This window comes from Capsicum annuum, chromosome 10 (assembly GCF_002878395.1).
Source record: "Capsicum annuum cultivar UCD-10X-F1 chromosome 10, UCD10Xv1.1, whole genome shotgun sequence".
Taxonomy (NCBI): Eukaryota; Viridiplantae; Streptophyta; class Magnoliopsida; order Solanales; family Solanaceae; genus Capsicum; species Capsicum annuum.
The window spans coordinates 219,292,183-219,314,935 of NC_061120.1; the positions used below are offsets into that span (position 1 = coordinate 219,292,183).

Genomic DNA, 22,753 nt, shown 5'->3' on the forward strand with positions numbered 1-22,753 from the left:
TCAAGTTTGTCATGACCCGAACTGGGCCCTGACTGTGACGAGCATTCTCGAACCCGAAGGCCCAGAACACCCGCTGTCTATCTGGTAATCATGCACATAATTCATATGATCAAAGTAATACGAAATAGACACAATAATACAGAAACATGGTCAACAATTTAAAACAGTTAAAGGCCTGAAAACATGCCCAACAATATTTAATAAACATCTGCAACAGTCTGCGAAATATCTACTGACACGCTATCTGAATAACTGGGACAAGGCCCCCAGCAGACCAAAAACCATACTTAAATAAATACCTAAATGACTAGGCCTTTCGAAGAAAAGAAGGCTCAACAACTGAACTCTGAGACAACCCTGTTTATAGACTCTATTGAGGATCTGGACCCCTAGACTGCGCCTCAGTACCTGGGAGGAAGGGGGGTCAGCACAATTGTACTGGCACGTGAAGCAATCCAAAATAGAGTAATTGAACACACACACACACACACACACACACACACATATATATATAATACGTGAGAGCAAATGTTCATCAAACATTATGCATAAAATAGTTTTTGAAAAACACATGGGCACCTTCTGAAAACATGTAACCTGTCTGTAAATCTCAAACTCTGATCTGTGTACTACTTCTGAGTTAGGTGGTATCTCCTACAAGTCTGATATTCCACGGGCGATATGGAATCCGCCATCGACTCGGCGGGGAACCCTCCAACCCGAGTATGCCGCAAGGGTTGGAGTTTCTGAATCTGATACGCCACATGATACTTAAGTTAGCGTATAATAATATACCCGGGTCGACAAACCACATATTTAGGCAATGAGTTGCTTGAACTCAAGCCCTCTTTAGGAACCACCTAACATCTCTGTATGCCCATTTTTAACCTTTTCTGTACATGCAACATTCTGAATGTCTAAAATCATGAGTCTGAAATGTCTATTAGTCTGAGTCTGATATGGCATTGGTTTGAATTGGTATCGTCATACCAAGACTTGCAAGTCATGATTTCTGAGCCATAATACATTAAGTTAAATCTTTCATTTAAAGCATAATTTAGACCACAAAAAACATGCAACTGACATAGAAGATTTCGTGTTTCGAAACTCAGGTCAAAATCATGCAAAAACTTCATCAACATATGGTGGTCTAGTGCCTTTAGCAAATCCATGCACTCTTTCATTACATGCATTATGAACATTAAACATTCATGCTAGATTCCCTCTTTAGTGATTTAAAACCACCTTTAAATCATAACAAGAGTTCAATCATTTCATACAGTGCTTTTCAAGGATGCATTGCAAAATAATTCATAGGCTATGAGAAATCTGAAAAATTCACTAAAGAGGGAATTCACCGAAAATCATGCTCTCAACAAGAATTCATAACAAGAATTCATTCTTAAATACATGGTTTCATACATTCATATTCTCAAATCACTTTGGGGAAGGTCAAAAGACCAAAAAAATGATGTTAAAACATTTAATACATGAATATATACATAGATTCAAAAACCCCATTCTAAAACATGATTTTTCTATGCCATGAGAATTTAGAAAATCCCGCGTACCTCTATTTCGAAAAATAATGGGTGCTTCTTGAAGCCTGTGGACTGGGGATTTCGAATCTCTAATCAATTTTGAAAACCGACGGTTAAATCTTGATTTATTTGGTTTTTAGTTTGAAACCCTTGGGAGTGTTCTTGAGAATTTTTAGATGAATGTGGATGTATTTTGGAGAAATGGGGGACTGAATTTCGTGTTTATGGTTGAATAAAAGTGGAAAAAGGATCATTTTGCCCCAAAAATGGAGTGTTTAAGTCACTTGAAATCATAAGATATGCGCCGCATATGATATCGCCTATATTTACATAGGAGCCGCATATGATATCACCTATATTTACCTAGGCGCCTCATATGCTATCGCATATGCTTTCCAGTGGCCATGTGCGATTGGTTAGGCGACGCATGCTACTTTGAAAGGCCATAACTTCTTGCTCGGGTGTTGGATTTTAGCAAAATTGGTATCGTTGGAAAGTTAACTCGAATATCATTTGACACATAGTAGGCTCTCTAATTCGACATATACAGAGAGTTATGGTCGATGGAAGCTGACACAAATTACAACGTCTACTAAAACTTAATCGATCGAAATAGTTTCAACTCATCCTTGACTTGAAGGACCTCTATGGTCTAAATTCATGCTCAAATGGATTCACATACTACATAAACATGCCAAATTGGCATAGGATTTAAGGCTCTGGGATTATCAATGCATCAGAGTCATGGTTTTTATGAAGTCATGAAAAAGTCATGTGGAAAATTAGAACTAAACCGTTGCTTAGTAAAATGAAAAAGGTCATCTGGTTAAAGATTGACTAAAAAGAAAAGAAGGTCAAACAAATAGAAATGGAGGACTATTCTAGGAAATTTGCAAAAAGAAGTAACTGAACTCACGTGGAATATTAGAAATTTCCCAATTATAGTTGAAAAGTGATTTCCATTTTTTAGTTATTAATTTCCCGCCGTTTAACTAACTATTACTACATGTATTAAAACATTAAACAAAGTATTAATTAAACTCCTTTTCCTAATAATTGTTTAATTAGGTTGATTTAGGGTTAGTTAGTTAGTTACTTCCCGCCTTAAGCAAAGTCCCTAACGCTTACTTATAAATAGAACAATTTGAGAGTATTAACAGCCTTAGCAGTCACGTAAAAAGTTTCTTCTTAACATCTATTCTTTCAGCTTAACTTCTTCAAATATCCAGTAATGGGGTTATTGGGAATTAGGTTTCATCCTAGGGATGAAGAGCTTATTCGTTATCTACTCAAATTCGTTTCATGCAAGAATTACTCGTGTGATAATATTCAATTCGAAGATCTTTATGGGAATAAGAAGCCATGGGATATATTCGAAAGCAATTCGACAGGAGGGGATGGAGATGCTAAAAACGTTAAATATTTCTTTACTAAGTTGAAGAAGAAGAAATCGGATGGTAGGAGGTTTATCCGGACCGTGATTGGAGGAGGATCGTGGAAGGGGCTCGACGGCGAAAAATCAGTTTATGATGGATTAAAGTTAGTTGGATCGAAGAAGAATTATAGATATCAATACAAAGGTTATCAAGCTGATGATGTTGTTTGGACTATGAGAGAATACAGTCTCGATGAGAAGATCCTAAAGGCGTTAAGGCGACGAAGTTTAATGCATTATGAGGACGTTGTTTTGTGTTGCGTTAAGCGTAAGATTAATGTGCATGCTCGAGATCATAAGGAATTGGGAGATTGTATGCCTATGGAAATTACCAGTGGAGACGAGGTTGTTGCTGCTGCCATGGATGCCACGCTTCAGACAACTCAACAATACGATTCGTGTCTATTAAATCGATTCACATCATCTGATGAACATAATAATGTGTTTCATGAGTTGCAGCAAGATCAAAATAGTGAGCAATTGATCAATCAGGTGCAGAATATTGAAGACATGGCACCTTTTGCTCAAAATCATCATGGCTATGTTGCAAGTTATATCGAGCAAGGGACAGTGAATTTCCAGGATTCGTGTCCGGTTTATCCATTCACATCATCTGAACATAATAATGCGTTTCAAGAGTTGCAACAAGATCAAAATAGTGAACAAGTAAACGTCGTCCAAGGAAACAATATTGAAGAGATAGTGCCTTTTGCTCAGTATCATAATGACGATGTTACAAGTTATTCGGTGGAAGGAGCAACAAATTTTCAAGACTATTATGTTGATTGTTATACAGGGGCTGATTTTTCATCGACACTGGCTGATCTGCTGAAAGATAGTGGAACACAGCCCCAGTTGCCTATTGGTGTTAATGTTCATGCTCGTGATCATAAAGAATTGGGAGATTATACGCCTATGGAAATTCGCAGTGGAGACGAGGTTGTTGCTGCCATGGATGGCACGCTTCTGACAACTCAACAACATGATTCGTGTCTTTTAAATCCATTCACATCATCTGAACATAATAATGTGTTTCATGAGTGGCAACAAGATCGAAGTAGCGAACAATTGATCAATCAGGTGCAGACTCTCGATGAGATGGTGTCTTCAGATCAGTATCATAATGACGATGTTACAAGTTATTCGGAGAAAGGGGCAACAAATTTTCAAGACTATAATGTTGATTGTTATACAGGCTACTTTTTCAAGGCTACTTTTTCATCAACATTGGCTGATCTGCTGAACGATATTGGAACACAGCCCCAGTTGCCTATCTGCGTTGATGAATCTGGATATACTGATGTTGCCGCATTTATGTCTGATCAGTGGTCAGCGTGTTGTGAGGAGCAAGTGCAGAATCTTGAAGAGGCAATACCTATTACTTTTACTGAGCCAACGGCCCCATTAGCTATAAACAGTGACGGTGACGAGTGCTTCCCAATGGAGAGATTATTCGATATTGATGATTTTATTGCATCAGACCTAAGTTGGGCATCTGATTTGTTTGATTAGTATGCACAGCAGTTATTGACACTATTGTTAATTCACTTTGTATAGCCTGTTTCTTGTTTTATACATGGATATGTAGGTGAAGTTTATTCATATACTTAATAAAAATTGAGTTATTGGGAATACAGAAATACACAATTCGTTAAGGAATCTTCTTCTGTATATATGTTTCTTTCTTGTTTCCATTGGTATCAGAAATTTCTATTGTAATGTGGCTAGCTGTAATCTTTAACTTCTTGTGTTAGTAGTTAGTACAACAATTCATTAGAAGATATCATCTATGTAGCTTGGACACTTTAAAAATACTGTCAAGTGAGGGTTGGATCCTCTAAAAGCTATGCAATTTTGGAGCATCCTACACGAGTGCAGCACTGGTACTCGATCAGCCTCTACATAAACCTCTCCAGTTGCTTTGTCAGTACTTAGCACCAAAATATATGACCCCAAATTCACCTCAGCTAAGCACACGTCTTAGTCGGAATTAAGATTTTCACAAAGGGAAGTCAAATAAAAAAAAGTAAACGTATAGACATTATCAATCTACACGATCTAATTTTCAATGCATTTGGACAAAGGTGGCTCTGCCACTGGTCTTAGGTTCATATGTCTCCCTCATTAATAGAGTCAGTCAGATGGTCCAACACATGGGACTTGTATCCACCATCCACTTGGGCATCCTCAACAGTAAAGAGATTTGCCTTAATTTCCCACTTTTCACTTCTTCTCTGTCTCTAAAGTACACAACAACATCCATGGAACAATTATCAAAAGCAAAGTTCAAAGAATTTCAGCCACAAGGATCTTAAAGAACAAGAAGCTTCAACAATTCTCAAAGGTAAGGCTCTAAATTTCAACAAGCTTATATTCACCTTAAAGGATCCAGTGCCTTGGAGTAGCTGGTAAAGTTGCTGCCATGTGACCAGGAGGTCATGGGTTCAAGCGTTAGAACAGCCTCTGACGAAAAAGTAAGGTAAGGCTGATTACGATACACTCTTGTGGTGGGGTTCTTCCTCGAACACCGCATATAGCGGTAGCTTTAATGTACCGGGCTACCTTTTGTTTTTAAAGGATCTAGTTTGACATCACCAAAGTTTACAATACTACTTTTTTGTCTCATTAAAGTCTTTGAACTTAGTGTTAGTTGCTCAAAGAGCTAGTATGAACTTAGTGTTAGGTGCTCAAAGAATACAACTAATAGAAAAGTCAAATTTTATTAGAGGAGGGAGCGTTGACGTAACTAGTAAAGTTACTGTCACGTATTCAGGAGGTCGTTCGAGTTGTAGAACTTAGTGTTAGGTGCTCAAAGAGAAAAACTAGCACTCCTAGAAAAGTCAAAAGTTTATTGGAGAAGTCCATTTAGAAAAGTCAAAGTTTATCGGAGAAGTCCATTTTTGGGAGCGTTGACGTAACTAGTAAAGTTTCTGTCACATGTTTAGGAGGTCATGAGTTCGAGTTGTGGAAACAGCTATTTGTAAGAATATATTATAAGGTTGCGTACAATAGACTTTTGTAACTCGACTCTTCTATAAACCCTATGCATAGCGAGATTTTAGTACACCGAATCACCTTTTTGCTCTCTTAATTAACTCAGCCATGATGTATACGTGTTAGCACTTCATAGTCATCACATATTTTCTTCAAAAAAAAACAAAAGATCGAAGCTATATATACTTATTATACCATTTATTCTACGTTAAAATTACTTTTTTAATCCCTCCCTAAAAACGCCTATCTTTTACTTCCTCGAGACACAAACTCACAACTTTTAGGTTAGAGATGTAGGATAATTACCATCTGAACAACTCATCTGATCCATTCTATGTAGGATAATTAGTAATATAATTGTGTAAAATTCTTTAAAACTATAATCTTTAAACCAAAAAAGAAATTGTGAGCTGTGACATACTCAACCACACAAAAACATCAAGCATCATATAATTAGAATTTGTGTGAGAGGGAAGTGTCATTGAATTTTATTATATATACTTAGCATCTAGAACATCATAAATCACTTTCAAATTTTTCTTTCCATTTTGGTTTTAAAATCACGTGGTTCATGAATAATTAGTAATAATTTAATGCTAATAAGATCCTGTTTTTCAATAATGAATCGAAAAATACAATGTGAAATGCTAGTAAATTAATTATGGGTCGAACCCTCCTTTTAACTCTACTATTTTATATTTGGATTCACGATCAAATATTTATACATACTTTTTTAAATGCTCATAATGATATATTTTTACGTTATAAATAGGATTTAGGAAATACCACATAAGTTAATGTGCTAACGGGCTAATTAGCACCCCTTATGGATTTACATTTAGGTTAAACTCTATAAATTTACAATCAATAGAGACAGATCTAGAATTTGAAATTTATAATTTCTATTCATATCTCAGAAAAATATAACTTGTATAATAATAATAATTGAATTCACAATCAAAATTATTTATTTTCATTTCATGTGAAGATCGAGTCGAAGCAAAAACTACTCACTTCCAATGAATCTATGGATTTTTTTTTATTTTTTTTGGATTTCTCATCCAGTATTCGATTCCGGTATTGAAGTCCGACTAATCCAATTTCGCGTTGGATAGGACCCCATCCAAGAAAGGGAAAAAATACGTAGCATACTGAAGTATTAAATTACAAAAAATAATAAATTTTTTATCAAATTACATTTTGTAGCATATGTATTTGTATTTTTATAGCAACAGTTTGTATTTTAGTTTGTAAAAATACAAAGTACATATCGATCATAAGGGCGGTAAAAATCATATGTATTTGTATTTTTGTAGCAACAATTTGCAAAACTACAAAATACAACTTGCTATATTATGTAATTATAAAACTGTTGTTATGAAATTAATAATTAAGGGGATAAGTATGTACGTAAACCTTAATGTAGGAAATAGCGCTCCCTAGTAAGGATACGTAAAGGTTAATATAAAACCAAAATCCTTAATTATTAAATCATAAGTGAAAGTGATAAGGTTAGGAACTATTCATTTTCATTTCATGTTTCCATAATGGCACACTTGTTTGGCCACATTTATAATAGCAGAAATTTTTAGTCCATTATTTGTTTAAAGTGGACGCGTGGAAAGTTACGGTCCCTATCATAAAGACCCATGAAATATCATCATTTATTTTTTATTCAATATTTACATCGAAGTTCGACTAAATTTGTTTTACGTATTACAAAGCTCAATTTTCGTGGTTGATGCTTAGGGGCGGAGTTAGGTTGAAGTCAAGGGGTTCTGAATTTTTCCAGCGGAAAAATATACATATAACTCTGTCCTATTTTGTCTGACGACCTTTCTGTTTTAATCTGCTTCGAAAGAATATCATTTTATTCTAATTAGAAACAATCTAAATTTAGGATTTCCTTTTTGCTCTTAATGAAATGATTTACAGAAACACAAATATTGAAAGATTGTTAGATCATAACTTTTAAAAGTCTCCTTTTACCATGTCAAGTCACGCGATACCGGCCACATAAAATGTGACGGGGTGAGCATTCTTTTATCTGTATAAGTAGATGTCGAACTAATTTCAGCTAATTTATATATTTATTTTTTTATATTTTGAATCCCCTGTGAAAATTCTAACTCTGTCACTATCGATGCTCCTAACAACAATATAATATTTTTCATCCATAAAAGCTCGAACTCCCAAATGTCTTATTAACTGCCTAACTCAACCCTTAAAAGATACTAGCTCATTAGGGAGATTTTCCAAGTCCATATAGAAGACTAATTGTTAGGCTCATTTTTTTGGCGGATGCTCCCAACAACAATTTTTTTTATTCCTAAAATTTCAACTCCTAAATATCTTTTTATTCCTAAAATTTCAACTCCTAAATATCTTATATATTAAGGATGGAGGGAATTCAACCATCTCATCATCACGATTCATGTTAGTGAAAAACTTTATATTATTGATAAACTCAACTCTAAAATATCTTACTAAAAGTGGATGGAGTTCAACGATCTCATCACAACTCATGTTGGTGAGAAATGTTATATTATTGGTAAACGTAACTCCAAATTAAGGGTAGAAGGAGCTCAACAATCTCATCACAACTCATGCTGGTGAGAAATGTTATAACTAATAAACGCTACTCCAAATCAAGAGTGGAGGGAGTTCAACGATCTCATCACAACTCATGTTAGTGAGAAACGTTATATTGTTGATAAACGCAACTCCAAAATATCTTATTAAGAGCGGAGGAAATTCAACGATCTCATCACAACTCATGTTGGTGATAAATGTTATACTAATTGATAAACAACAACAACGCATCCAGTGTATTCCCACAAAGTGGAGTTTGAGAGGGTAAAGTGTACGCAATCCATGCCACTATACCTCATATGAAGTAAAGAGATCATTTTCGATAGACCCTCAACTCAGAACAGATAACAGTATATAACAAACAAAAAAATATAAAATAAATAATAAAACAAGATAACACAACTTCAAATTAAGAGTGGAGGGATCGAAGTTCAACGATCTCATCACAACTCATGTTGGTGAGAAATGTTATAATTGATAAATAACAACAACAACATATATATCTTGTGTATTTTCATAAAGTGGGATCTGAAGAAGGTAAATTATACGCAGTTCATAATACCATTACTTTAGATGAAGCAAAGAGATTATTTCCGATTGACTCTCCACTCAGTATAAATAATATTATAACAAATAAAAAAATATAAAAATAAATAATAAAATAAAATAAAGCAACTCCAAATTAAGGATGATGGGAGTTCAACGATGACGTTGATGCCAACAAACGTTATACATTATTGGTAAACGTTTGCCACCTAATAACCCGACAAGACAAACGAGAACCGCACTTAACGGCGTTGCGCCGTTATGTTGACTGTTGAGTCATCACGCTTCCAGATAATAATTTTAAAAAAGGGGCCGTACACACGTGGCAATTTTAGTTTAGAAAAAAATGGAATATGTGGGGCTAAAAGTTAAAAGATTTCACTATTTATAAAGGACACGTTTGCCTCTTTCTAATATTGGTATTCTCAATATTTTTGCCATTATTGTCTTGTCTTTCTTTATCACTATTTTATCTTTTTTCTTGTTTTTACATGTTTAGTCCTATTAAATTTTCAATTTTAAAATTGTGAGTTTGAATCATTTAGAAAATAAAAATTTTAAAACTCCCCTTATAGGGAGGGGAAAAAAAATCGTTCGGCTTGACACAAAAAATTTAATTACTGTGATTTAAAATAAATCTTAGATATTTATATCACTTCATTAAACAAAAAGGTAACATTCTTTTTTATATTATCACGTAAATTAAGACAGAAGGAGTAAATCACAAATTGTAACATTATGTTTAAGCAGCACACAATACACGTAAAGGGCATTTAGGAGTATGATTTCAATGTCATGGTGGAATAATAGAGATCTCGTGTTCGAGGTATTACCAAAAATAAAGAAATTTCTAATAAGAAGAATGTTTCTTCCGCGATTTAACGGGTCATTCATAAGATGAATTTAAATTAATTGATTCAGTGAATGATTAATAAATAAAAGATACAACTTAATTAGATTTTCAAAGTATTTGTTTAATTATAATGCAAAGTTTTTTAAAGGGAGCTTTAGTATATATAACTTATAAGTAACAAGTTCGAACAGTGGAATCATAGATTGATACATCTATTAATATAGAATACTTCATATATTGAACTGTATTTTTTACAATTTAAAGATTTTGGTTTAAGTTTGAACTACCATTGAAGTATTTTATTAGTATGACCTTATTGACTAAGATATGGTTAGTAAAATTCATTTTCTCATTTAATGAAAGAAGGTTCTCATATAGGTTACTCAAATTCTCATTAAGTAGGTATAATTCTCAAAAAAATCTTACAAGATGACCTTATCTTGTGTCATGATTCTTGACATCTTATTTAATGAATTAAAAAATCATCTCACAATTTTATTTTATTTTTCTGATATATTTTTCAAATATTCGCTCTGTAGTTTGATTAATCTAAATTTACATTGGAAAATCTCGCTTCGAAGATAAAACTTTATCTACTAAAGGCCGATTACATATCAAACGCTCGAATCCAGAATCTTTAATTAAGAATTGAAGAGTACTTGTCATTCCATTACACGCGAAATTATAATTTTATTAGGTAGCTAAAAAAAAAAAAAGGAATATTAAACAAGTGCCTTTTAGTCATTTAATATTAGAATAATGGACACATCATTGTCTTGCAGTATTAATCCTAGATTGTGTTTTATTATATAAAAATAAAAATATTCACACATCACTTTCTTCTCTTCTCTTCTTTGATTCTTCTTTTTCTATATATATATTTTTTATTTTTTTGTCTATTAGTATAAGGACTCAGCATGCACAATATAATTATGAATGCACCAAATTAAACCCCATATATATATTTAATCTTTATATAGTTGATGCAATATTTCCACAAACAGAAAGCTTATCATTAACATATATTGTCTTTCCCAATCAATTATCTCATGTGAGTCTTTCAATTATCTCATGTGAGTCTTTCTTTAATTTTCCTCTTAATTTATTTTTTTTTTTTGCTTGATGAGGAAAGTTATAAAAATTTTATTATCTTTCCAAATTTAGCTTGACATGTCTACTACTATCATTTTCTTGATTCAATTGTGTTGGCATAAAGGGGTAAATAGACTCTTCTTGATTATATTTGTTTCTTGACTATTATTTTTTGGTTGATGTGGGAAGAATTGCTTGTTAATTTTTGGTGTTATCGTGTTTACAACTATATATAGATGTTAATTTGTGGTAATATATTATTAGTGATGAGAATCATATAGCTGATTTCAATTTATTGGAATCGAGATGTAGTTATTGTTATTGTTGTATATCATTAATTCTTCTTCTTCTTCTCCATTTATGTCTGAAAATCCTGGCGATCTGTCGGAATTTACGATCAGATTCTGCTGACATCACCGTAACATGTTGTGATTGTGAGTTTCTACAAAGCATGTTATGATGATAATAGCCAAAAGTTTCGATGATTATTATATCTTGTTGTTTAGACAAGTCTCTTAACAATTCTATCAGTATTTTGCTCTCGATTTTAGTATGCCTAATTGTTTTTATGAGATCAAAATTTAAATAGTAGGGTTCTTCTCAAACTTTTGTTATTTGCTTCCTATTGGGATAATTAATTTGAGAAACTACTTTTGATCTGAAGTAAAGATTAAAAAAAATTTTAAAAAAATTGTATAGTATGATGAAAATTTATTGAGTTTAACTTTATGTACGTCAACAAATTAAAATAATACATCACTCAAAATGTGCTCATCTCTTTTTAACTAGATTAGGTCAGTCCACATGTACGATCCACAATCCGAATATAATATCCAACAACATAATACAATAAATTACTCCATCTATAATTTATTTATTTATTTTTGTTTAAATCCACTATAATATATTGGTGTACCCTTTTTCTTATGTTTTACTGTCTAATTAATTAAACTCAATATGGATATTATAAAAGATTCATAATATGGACAAGAATAATGTTTGGAAAAGATTTTCAATTTATAATTTTTTTCATTTTTATTATTATGATCAGAAATGAGAGCTGATACATATGGAGAAATGGAACGTACAATGTTTCAAAAATCAGGTATAACATTGCAACTTTTATGTATATTTTTATCATTACTTTAATTTCCACTACTTTTTTCGTTTTAAAATAAGTGTGTTTTCCCTTTCTCGAGAATTAATTTAACTAATCCTCAAAGTTAATTAACTGGATTAGATAAATTGCAATTCCTTTCATGATCTTAGTACGATTAAGGTGAACGACAACAACTACAACAGCATATCCAGGTAATTCCACAAATAAAAACTGGGAAAAGATAGTGACTAGAGGTGGGCATGGTATGATATATACCGAATAACCATACCAAATCGAAATTTTTGATACCGTAGTTTTGATATTATGATATTTGGTATGGTATATAGTATACAGTTTAAATTTTTTTGGTATATGACACGGTATTCGGTATTTATAAATGACATATCGAAATACTGAATACCATACCAAAATATATATATATATACCGAATTACCATACCAAACCAAAATTTTTGATACCGTGATTTTGTTATTATGGTATTTGGTATACATTTTAAATTTTTTGGTATATGGCACAGTATTCGGTATTTATAAATGACATACCGAAATACTGAATAGCATACCGAAGTATATACATATACATATACATATACATACATATATATATATGTGTGTATTACATATACATATACATATACATACATATATATATGTGTATGTATATATATATATATATATGTATATATATAACTATATATTTATATATATACACATACAAAAATATACAACTTAGTATTAGTATAAAAATGTTAAGACATAGGAACTTTGGCTACTTTATCATGATTGTAATGTCTTTTTTTTGTAATTGACTAACAAAAAGAGTTGTTTGTACTTTTTTTGAATATTTTTACATGTGTAATATGTAATTACGATACAATTGAGACATACTTTTGATAAGTCGAAGTAATAATACTCTATTATATATATGAGTATATATTGTCAAAGTTGAATAAACTATGGTTACCGATTGTCATACCGTAAAATACTGAAATCGAACATCAAAATACCGTAACATACCGAATTAATATGGTATGGTAATGGTATAGTGTTTTTAAAAATCAAATACCGAAATTACCATACCAAAGTTTCAAATACCGTATCATACCATACTATGCCCACCCTTAATAGTGACTATACAGCCTTATCCATATCTTGAAAATGATATAATTTTAAAATATTGATCAAAATTTAAATAATTTAAATCTCGAGAAGCAGAAAACGATAGATAATTTAAGAGAGGTAAACAAATGTTTTTTTTTTCAATTAACAGATAGTGATTGCAAGAGGGAAGGAAAACAAATAGAAGTTAGGCCTCAAATCATGGGTGAAAATTTAAGAGCAGCAAATCAATTTGAACTGATGGCCCCTTCAATTGTGAGCAATATTCTCCTCTTTCTTTTTCTCTTTTGGAAAGAAAAAAAAATTTATGTGAAATATGATAAACTTATTGGAAACAATTTCTCTATTTCTTTCCAGGTAGTGATATATAAGGCTTGGAATTACACTGAGTATGTTACTGTCATTATTTACTATACTTATATTTATAATATATGCAGGCATTTAAATCATATCCCTATACAGAAGTACCACAATATTCTTGTGGCAATGTGACTATTGCTTGTGGTGAACCTATGGTATGTATGTTGTAGTACTAATACTCACTTCTCTCTTTAGTATCGACGCAGTAGAAATATTTACACAATCAGATCATTCATAAGATAATTACAGGTAAATATTTTTAGACTAAACATTGATTGATTGATATATATATATATATATATATATATATAGCCTGCTAAAATTGGTGACTTTTAGTTAGATCCATGTTAATATTCACTAAATAGTAAAAATATTTTCATTTTTCCACTCAAAATCTATCTATGAAGATATTCCTCTTTACCTTGATCATTTTTTTTGTCTACTTCTTTGTCTAGAAAATCTAATTAAAAAATAGGGGAAAACGTTTGAAATATATTTAAACTTTGGCAAAATTTGCTGTAACACGCCTCAACTTTGTGGGGGTCCTATGACCCCCTTAGACTATTTATTACCGTATTTCTATGGTATATATTTGTCCAGTTGGATCATTGCGTGAATATACGCGCACTGGCGCGTAAGGGTCTAAAGTAGTCCAGCTAGACAAATATATATAACAGAAATACGGTAATAAATAGTCGAGGGGGGTCATAGGACACCCCACAAAGTTGAGGCGTGTTACAACAGATTTCGTCAAAGTTTTAAGTATATATTTCTGACTCTTTACCCTAAAAAAATATAATAAAAGTGCGCTAGCTAGCTCTCTCTAACTAACTTCAACATAATATCAGAGCAGACCAGACGTATGCATGCACTCAAGAGTCAAGTCTAAAAATTAAAGAATCTCCATGTGTTTGGTCATGAAAAAACACTTAGGCTCACGTGATTGAGGGAGCGTATTGAAGATATAATTACTTGTATATTAAACAGGTAAATCAAAATATAGAAAGATCATCATCATCAATGCATCATAATGGGAGAATGATATTGCCAATTGAAGTGAAGGAAGAACCAATGTATGTAAATGCCAAACAGTACCATGGTATTCTAAGGAGAAGACAACTTCGTGCTAAGGCTGTGTTGCAGCAAAAAGTTGTCAAATCAAGAAAGGTACGTACTACTACTACCTCTGTTTCATTTCGTTTGTCTTAATTACTATCTGGACAACAAAAATGTTGATTTTTCTTGATGACTATGTTGTTCGAACTCTCTAAAATGTTGACGCATTATATCTGAGTCGAAAGTAATTAAATCAATTGAACGCACTAAGACCACTACCCTAATTAAATTCGCCTCTGATTAGGCTTAACATATGAGATTGAAAAAAAAAGGAAATAAGCATCTAGTACCCTCCCGGATGTACTATGATCAAAGTTTCTACGACACACTCCAACATTTGCAGGGTCTTATTACTCCCTAACTCAATTTTAGCGTATTTTTGTTATCCTTTTGTGCTGACGTGACACCTTTATTACATAAAATGGGGTCCACGTCAGCTAAAAAGATTTGACAAAATACGCTAAAAATTTAATTCCAGAGGGTAATAGAACCCCGTGAAATTGAAGTGTGTCGTAGCAACTTTGGTCAATAGTTCAAGGGTACCAGATGTTTTACTCAAAAAAAATTGAATCTTTTTGGCTTCTTGTTCAAAATTTGGAGATATATAGTAAAAGGTTTGGTGATTAATGATGTTGTTTTGTTTGTCCAAATGTATATCGGACGTATCTTCACATGTATATACATATATAGTTTGAGTCGAAAGTAATGGAATCGGTTGAAGACACGGAGATGACAGGTAAGTGACATTTTGTTTGTTCAAATGCATATATATATATATATATATATATATATATATATATATATATATATATATATATGCCTTATCTTCATATGTATATATGCATCTATAGTTTGAATCGAAAGTAATGGAATCAGTTGAACGCACAAAGACAATTGGTAAATGATGTTGGTTTGCTTGTTCAAATGTATAGCAGCCGTATCTTCTTATGCATATACATGTATAGTTTGAGTCGAAAGTAATGGAATCAGTTGAACACACACAGAGACAACAGGTAATTTAAGTGATATTGTTTTGTTTGTTCAAATGTATATCAACCTTTATCTTCGTATGCATAATGTATAGTTTGAGTCGAAAGTAATGGAATCAGTTGAACGCACGAAGACGACATGCAAATGATGTTGTTTTCTTTCAGCCTTATCTTCACGAATCGCGCCACCGACACGCGATGAGAAGAGCTAGAGATGGTGGAGGTAGATTTCTCAACACAAAGAAGAACAACCAACATCCTACTAACAACAACAACAACAATGCAACTGCAAGTAGTGAAGGCAAAGGTGGTTCATTGGTGTCTGATTCTTCTGCAAATTACCTACTCAATTATGAACAAGATATTGGATCATCCAATAATGGTGAGGGATTTCAGTTCCAAGGAATACATGGTACTACTAAAGAAAATCTGCAATTGGGTTGTCATTATCAGTGGAACCTCAATGACAACAACCACTGCAATTGCATGCACTCTGCACACTTTTGAAGCGAGTCGCTCTGTGAGACGTCTAGTAGTCCTGTGCGACTTGTGGTTCGTTCGAGTTATGTAAATATCCAATATCCCTGAAGTTTGTAACTTTATCTGTAATAAACCATACTTGTAGTATATGTTACAGGTATTCAGTGAGGCATGTATGTTATAAGATATTGTCTTAACTTTGATATAATCATAGATGTAAAAGTTCAATAGCAACATTGAAAAGAGAAGGGAAAGCAGCATCACGATGATCGCGTGAAGCTATGGTCAATGGAATTTGAAACTTCATGGCAATGACTACATTTAAACGATTTTTCTTTTAGAAGATGAATGAAATATCCAGCACACTTTTTCTTTGAGTGATCCTCCTGAATAGAGGATGGGAAGGTGACATAATGGATCGAATCATTCTTGCACTCCAACGATGACCTCAGGAAGTCAAAATTGTGTTCTTTCAAAGAGGCTCGAGCCCTCTGTATCGACTTAAAAGAAGAAAAGAAGTATTCGGTCAAAACTGGATACCATTAAGTTCTGGGATGTGTGATGTTCCGTTTACATCATCAGTCAAAGGATTGACGGCGTACATGTTTAGTCCTCTTGTCCGTCCTGGCGCTCCTCCTTTGATCAAAGACAAGTTCAAAGCATACCTGCATCAGACACTCCAGCCTCTTAGTATTCGCATATGGAATGGGTAATCGACTTTCTAGAAAAAGGGATTACATACATGTTATTCGATGCCTTTTCATGTTCGGCGGTGGTACAGTTGATCATAAGCTTTTGATCAATCTTTGACACTGGATGTTCGATGGACAAGTCGACTGATTCTGGAACTGCAGTTTGAGAAAAGAGGACGAAACCAATAGTGGTATATAATTTGATTTTTAAATCAAGAAGAGAAAAATGATGTCAAAATATTAGCACCAACTTACATGTGTTACAAGCAGACTTCACGCCGTCTCTTAGGCACAAAATGTCCTACGTCATTTGAAAGATATATTATGATCGTGTTAGTAGATGTCATTTCGTAAGAATTCTTACGAGATAAGAACTTTCTTCACGTGTAAAATAGGAAAAACTGATGTTTTTTTAACTAGAATCACAAAGAATGAATTACGGTATATGGGGCAATAATCACCTTGAGTTTCTCATAACAAGTTTCAAGGTCATCGTTTACCAATATATGATCAAACAGACCAGATGATTTCCCTTGTTCAAGTTCTGCCCTAGCATTCTGGAGACGCTTTTGGATTTGTTCTTCAGTCTCAGTTGCCCTGATCAAAATATAGACGATACTTCTTAATACTAAACAGAATACAAGATGAGAAACCTTGAATTTCTTGATTAGCCCACCTTGCACGAAGACGCTTCTCAAGCTCTTCAAAAGAAGGAGGAGAGATGAAAATGAAAATGGCGTCAAGAGCGGTAGCCCTCACAGACCTTGCTCCTTGAACATCGATATCAAGGATACATATCTACACAATCACACAGCACTAAACGGTTTTTGAAGGTTGCAGAGAAACATCTAATGTAATACACATGCAAAAAATTGGTCCATGTAGCAATAACCATAGGGGCATTTATTCGCGGGGAGAAGCTAAAAAGCAATATGAAGAGATAACAATAGGGGATATCCATCAAAGAGAGAACTTCCCTTTTTCTTTAAGGTACCTTTAAGTGCTCTAGACCGTTAAAAAGAACACAAATAATTAAATTATAAAACAGTTGTAGTTTATGGATCGATAACGATAAAGGGAGTACCAATATTTGACGGAATAAATAACATGGAAGCATAAATACCTTGCCAGCATCAGCAACTACCTCAACAGCTTCTACACTTGTTCCATAGAGATTACCATGAACAGAAGCAAACTCGAGGAACTTGCCATCCTTTATCTCTCTCTCCATCACATTGCGGTCGGTAAAATGGTAATGAATCCCATTCTGCTCCTTTTCTCTTGGTGCTCGGGTTGTGTGGCTCACAGAAAATCCGAAAGCGGATGGAAATTCTTTCATTAGCTTTGATATTAAGGTGCCCTTACCCACTCCCGAAGGGCCACTAATGACAATGGGCTTCTCGGCATTGCCTAAAACTCCTTTGCTCCAGGCAACCACCTCATCCCCTAAATTCTTTTCATGTTCTTTAACAAAGGGGGTGCCCACCTACAAAAGCATGACAGAGCTTTTAGCATAACGCTGAGAAGAGGTTTTAGCAATTAATTCATTAATTCGAATTATTGTATCCATTATCTCATTTAGACATTATTCAACAAATAAAATGAATCATCAGCAAACTCAGCGACAGATTTTGACATTACAAATCAAAAAGTTAAAAGAGATTAGCATTTGGAACATGTGAGCATGAGATTTACCAACCTCAAGAAACCACAAGCATTCACTAGAATCGGAGTTCCCTCTGACAACTAACACGCGATCATCATTTAAAAGCACAGCTGAGTGGTGCTTAGACGACTTGGGTTTTGTTCCCAACACGGTGGGGTTTATCCTGCAATTGTTCATTCATACATTGTTCATTCTATCTAACAGCTACAGAGCAGCTGTAAACAGTTTAAAACTAACCAGCTACAACAGAAAACTCACCATTCCCCACTAGATTTATCAAAGATTCGAACTCCAATAGTCGACCCCGACTCATGATCAACCCCATCAATCACATACTGATGAAAATACGGAGAGAAAACATTTCATTAAAAGCTATAAGAAAGAAGGGATTGCATTAAATCAGTAAGTTGAATCATCATACTATTTTGCTGCCAACAACGACAGTTCTTTCATTGCACTCGGATTGTGCATCAACTTTCTTTTGAATATCTCCCGGAAGATTATCAGCATAGAAAGCTGGAGCTTCTCCCTGAATACCACAGGATTTTCAAAAAAACAAACAAAAACTTGATCAGAACTAACAATTCATTAAAGCACATTTTTACCATTCAGTTCAAGGACAGCTAAACTTAAAGGTTCAATCTTTAAGGAACTCACCATAGAGATTAAAAAAAGAATCCCTTCAATCAAAAACTTGAACCTGATAATAGAAAAACACAAATCAAACTAGAAACCAAAGATCAAAAAATCATGTCTTTCACATAAAACTTTTAACGTTAACCACAAACACGTATAAACTTCAACTAAAACTTGTGAAATCACAAAAAATATTCACCAAGGAATGAGCTAAAAATCTTGTTCACTAAAGATCACAAGAACCATATAAATCAATCTGAACTAGAAAACATATGAAAATTACCTGCTAAACGACAAATTATGGTGACTCGGGAAACTATTTAATTTCTTTCTTTGTTTTTTTTGCTTAAAAGAAGAAATTGATCAGAAGAGTCCATTGAGCACATCTTTACTATTGAGCTCAAGAAAAGCTAAAACTTAAACGTTCAATCTTTAAGGTACTCACCATAGAGATACTAAAAAAAGGGTCCCTTCAATCAAAAAATTGAACATGATATCGGAAAAGCTCAAACTAAACTAGAAACCCCAGATCAAGAATCATTCCTTTCGCACAAAACTTTAACATTGACTTGATTAGAACAATCCATTAAGGACATTTTTACGATTGAACTCAAGAACAGCAAAACTTAAAGGTTCAATCTTTAGGTTACTCACCATTGAGATAAAATTTATTAAAAATAAATAAATAAATTAAAAATAAACCTTCAATAAAAGTTTTGAACCTGATGTTGGAAAAACACAAATCAAACTAGAAACCCCAGATCAGAAAATCATGCCTTTCGCGTAAAACCTTAACATTAACTGACAAATATATTTGAAACTTCAACTAAAACTTATGAAACCACAAAAATGTTTCACCAAGTAATAAAAACAGAACTGAATCAGCAGATCACGCAAATTAGACATAAGTAAAACCCCAGTTCATTAAAGATCAGAAGCACCATCGAAATCAATCTGAACTAAAACATACGTAAATTGCCTGATAAACGGCACAAATTATAGTGACTCAGAAGGCTATCAAATTTCTTTCTTTACTTGATCAGATCAATCCATTAAACACATTTTTACCATTGAGTTCAAGAACAGGTTAGCTTAAAGGTTCAATCTTTGAGGTACTCACCATAGAGATAACAAAAAAAAGATCCCTTCAACCAAAAAATTCAACATGATATCTGAAAAACAAAAATCAAACTAGAAACCCCATATCAAGATTAACACCTTCACAAAAATATTTCACCAAGTAATAAACGAACAAAATAGGGACCGTTCAAATTAGACATAAGCTAAAACCCCTGTTCAATAAAGATCACAAGGACCATAGAAATCAATCTGAACAAGAAAACATATGAACATTAACTGATAAAGGACAAATTATAGTGACTCGGAAAGCCACTTAATCTCTTTCTTTTTTTGCTAAAAAACAAAAATTGATCGGAACAAACAATCCGACGAAAACAACATACCCGGTATATTCCCACAAAATGGGGTATGGGGAGGGTTAAAGCGTACGCAGTCTGTATCACTACCTCAGAGGTGAGGTGTTGTTTCTGATAGATCCCGGCTCAAGACAAAAAACAGTCTCGAAAAGGCATAATAGGAAAACAAGCAACCATAGGTAGTAACACAAGAATAGATAATAACAGAAACAATACTACCACAAACTAATGCTACAAACGATCTAACTGAAACAACCAGTGGCGGAATCAGAATTTTCATTAAGCGAGTTCAAAATATAAAGAAGTAGACACACAAACTAGCCGTAGGGAGTTTGACGTCTACTATATATACATAAAAAATAATTTCAAACGTATATAAATAGTATAATTTTCTGCCGATAGGAATTCGGATGAACCCCGGCCACAACCTAGCTCCGTTCCTAGAAGCAACAAACATCACCAAAACTCCAAGGACAAGACACTACAAGCATAGCACTATAACTACTAGCACAGGTAACAAAACAAAGCACTCCTACTTACTATCAAGGACGCACTCCTTCCTACTAACCTTCTACCCTAATTCTATCCTCTACATCTTCCTATATAAGGTCATGTCCTCGGTAAGTTGTAACTGTTCTATGTCATGTCTAATCACCTCCCTCCAGTATTTCTTCAGCCTATCTCTACCTCACCTAGAACCATCTATAGCCAACCTCTCACACCTCTGCACTGGGGCATCCGTGCATATTTTTTCCATTGACCTCACGAACAACTAAATCAAAAGTTCAAAATATAACAAAAAAAGATCCCTTCAATCAAATTTTGAAACATGATAATGAAAAAAGACGAATCAAACTAGAAACCCCAGATCAAAAAACCATGTCATTCACGTCAAACTTTAACATTAACCGACAAATATAAAACTTCAACTTAAACTTATAAAACCTCCCAAAAGTTTATCAGCAAAGAAAGTTAGAGCTTCTCCCTAAATACCACATTAAAAAAAATGCTCAGAACAATCCATTAAGCACATTTTTACCATTGAGCTCAAGAACAGCTAAACTTAAAGGTTTAATCTTTAAGGTATTCACCATAAAGATAACAAAAAAATACCTTCAATCAAAAATTTGAACATGATAATGAAAAAACACAAATCAAACTAGAAACCCCAGATCAAAAATCATACCTTTCGTGTAAAATTTTAACATTAACTTAATCAGAACAATCCATAAACCACATTTTTACCATTGAGCTCAAGAACAGCTATACTAAAAATTCAAACTTTTCAAGAACTCACCATAGACATAAGCAAAAAAACATCCCTTCAATTTGAAACACACAAATCAAACTAAAAAAACCAGATCAAAAAATAATGTCTTCCACATAAAACTTCAACATTAACCAACAAATATATATACATAAAACTTATAAAATCACAAAAATATTTCACCAAGCAATAACAGAATTGGATCAAAGCTAAACAAACCCTGTTCATTACAAGATCACAATTATATATATACAAAATCCCAACAAAGAAAAACAACATATAAATCAATCTTGAAATATAAAGCACATGAAAAAAAGTACCTTAGAAACAACAAATTATGGTAACCTTAAAGACTATTTACCTTTTTTCTAAATTTTTTTGCTAATATATTTTTGGTTTTTTTGTTCTTTCTATAAAACTATTGCATTTAACTAGAAATCTTGAAGGTTTTAGAGGAAAAAATACAGCAACTTTGTTTGAATAAGCCGCAAGAAAGGTGAAGGCAAACGGTGGAAATTACAAAAATGGTCCTTTATTTTTGACAGTATGTTCAAAATAGTAACTTTAAGTATTATTTAAGCAATTTTAGTCTTTCAAAATTTGTTAAAAGTTGTTAGTCGGAATTCTGCGAGGTGCTATGAAATATTTATTTGCAATAAACTCTTTTATTTTATTTATTTATTTATGAATAAATTTTATCTATTTATTATTAGTTTATAAACGTCACCACGAAAATGAATTTTTTCATTCCTAACTCTTTTCATCATCGAAAAAAGAAAAAAGGGTAAGATGTTGTGATATCTCATAAAATCGTCAAAAA

The 22,753-nt window shown here is 33.1% G+C and overlaps 2 protein-coding genes across 11 annotated transcripts; one reads left to right on the forward strand and one right to left on the reverse strand.

Annotated features, from left to right (window-relative positions):
- Positions 1-5,126: 5,126 nt before the first annotated feature.
- Positions 5,127-16,417, forward strand: LOC107843923 (nuclear transcription factor Y subunit A-7). 8 transcript variants are annotated; one of them, XM_047397453.1, is made up of 6 exons: positions 5,131-5,320; positions 12,105-12,158; positions 13,443-13,546; positions 13,729-13,806; positions 14,639-14,818; positions 15,922-16,417. In XM_047397453.1, exons 2-6 carry the CDS (start codon positions 12,107-12,109, stop codon positions 16,261-16,263), a joined length of 756 nt encoding a protein of 251 aa, XP_047253409.1. In that variant the 5' UTR covers positions 5,131-5,320; positions 12,105-12,106; the 3' UTR covers positions 16,264-16,417. The 8 variants fall into 8 exon arrangements, with proteins under 8 accessions (XP_047253414.1, XP_047253409.1, XP_047253411.1 ...); XM_047397455.1 differs by lacking the exon at positions 5,131-5,320 and adding an exon at positions 10,867-11,012; XM_047397454.1 differs by lacking the exon at positions 5,131-5,320 and adding an exon at positions 10,876-11,034.
- Positions 16,413-22,413, reverse strand: LOC107843922 (guanylate kinase 2). 3 transcript variants are annotated; one of them, XM_047397451.1, is made up of 11 exons: positions 22,295-22,413; positions 19,252-19,294; positions 19,016-19,123; positions 18,853-18,929; positions 18,628-18,757; positions 18,052-18,414; positions 17,605-17,726; positions 17,390-17,525; positions 17,184-17,229; positions 16,979-17,084; positions 16,413-16,901 (listed from the first exon to the last, which is right to left on the reverse strand). In XM_047397451.1, the coding sequence occupies exons 2-11, from the start codon at positions 19,252-19,254 to the stop codon at positions 16,763-16,765; spliced, it is 1,230 nt and encodes a 409-aa protein (XP_047253407.1). In that variant the 5' UTR covers positions 19,255-19,294; positions 22,295-22,413; the 3' UTR covers positions 16,413-16,762. The 3 variants fall into 3 exon arrangements, with proteins under 3 accessions (XP_047253407.1, XP_047253408.1, XP_047253406.1); XM_047397452.1 differs by having other exon boundaries at positions 22,254-22,398; XM_047397450.1 differs by lacking the exon at positions 22,295-22,413 and adding an exon at positions 20,351-22,057.
- Between the last annotated feature and the right edge of the window lie 340 nt (positions 22,414-22,753).

Bases quoted from the DNA above. Each gene is read 5' to 3' on its own strand.
- LOC107843923 (XM_047397453.1), top strand. From the start codon at position 12,107: ATGAGAGCTGATACATATGGAGAAATGGAACGTACAATGTTTCAAAAA. The intron at 13,547-13,728 runs GTGAGCAATATT...TAATATATGCAG, and splicing joins AACTGATGGCCCCTTCAATT to GCATTTAAATCATATCCCTA. The intron at 13,807-14,638 runs GTATGTATGTTG...TATATTAAACAG, and splicing joins TTGCTTGTGGTGAACCTATG to GTAAATCAAAATATAGAAAG.
- LOC107843922 (XM_047397450.1), bottom strand. From the start codon at position 20,397: ATGTTGAATTTTTTGGTTGAAGGGATCTTTTTTTTGTTATCTCTATG. The intron at 18,930-19,015 runs GTATGATGATTC...TATTTTCATCAG, and splicing joins TCGTTGTTGGCAGCAAAATA to TATGTGATTGATGGGGTTGA. The intron at 18,415-18,627 runs GTTGGTAAATCT...ATGCTTTTGTAG, and splicing joins AATGCTTGTGGTTTCTTGAG to GTGGGCACCCCCTTTGTTAA.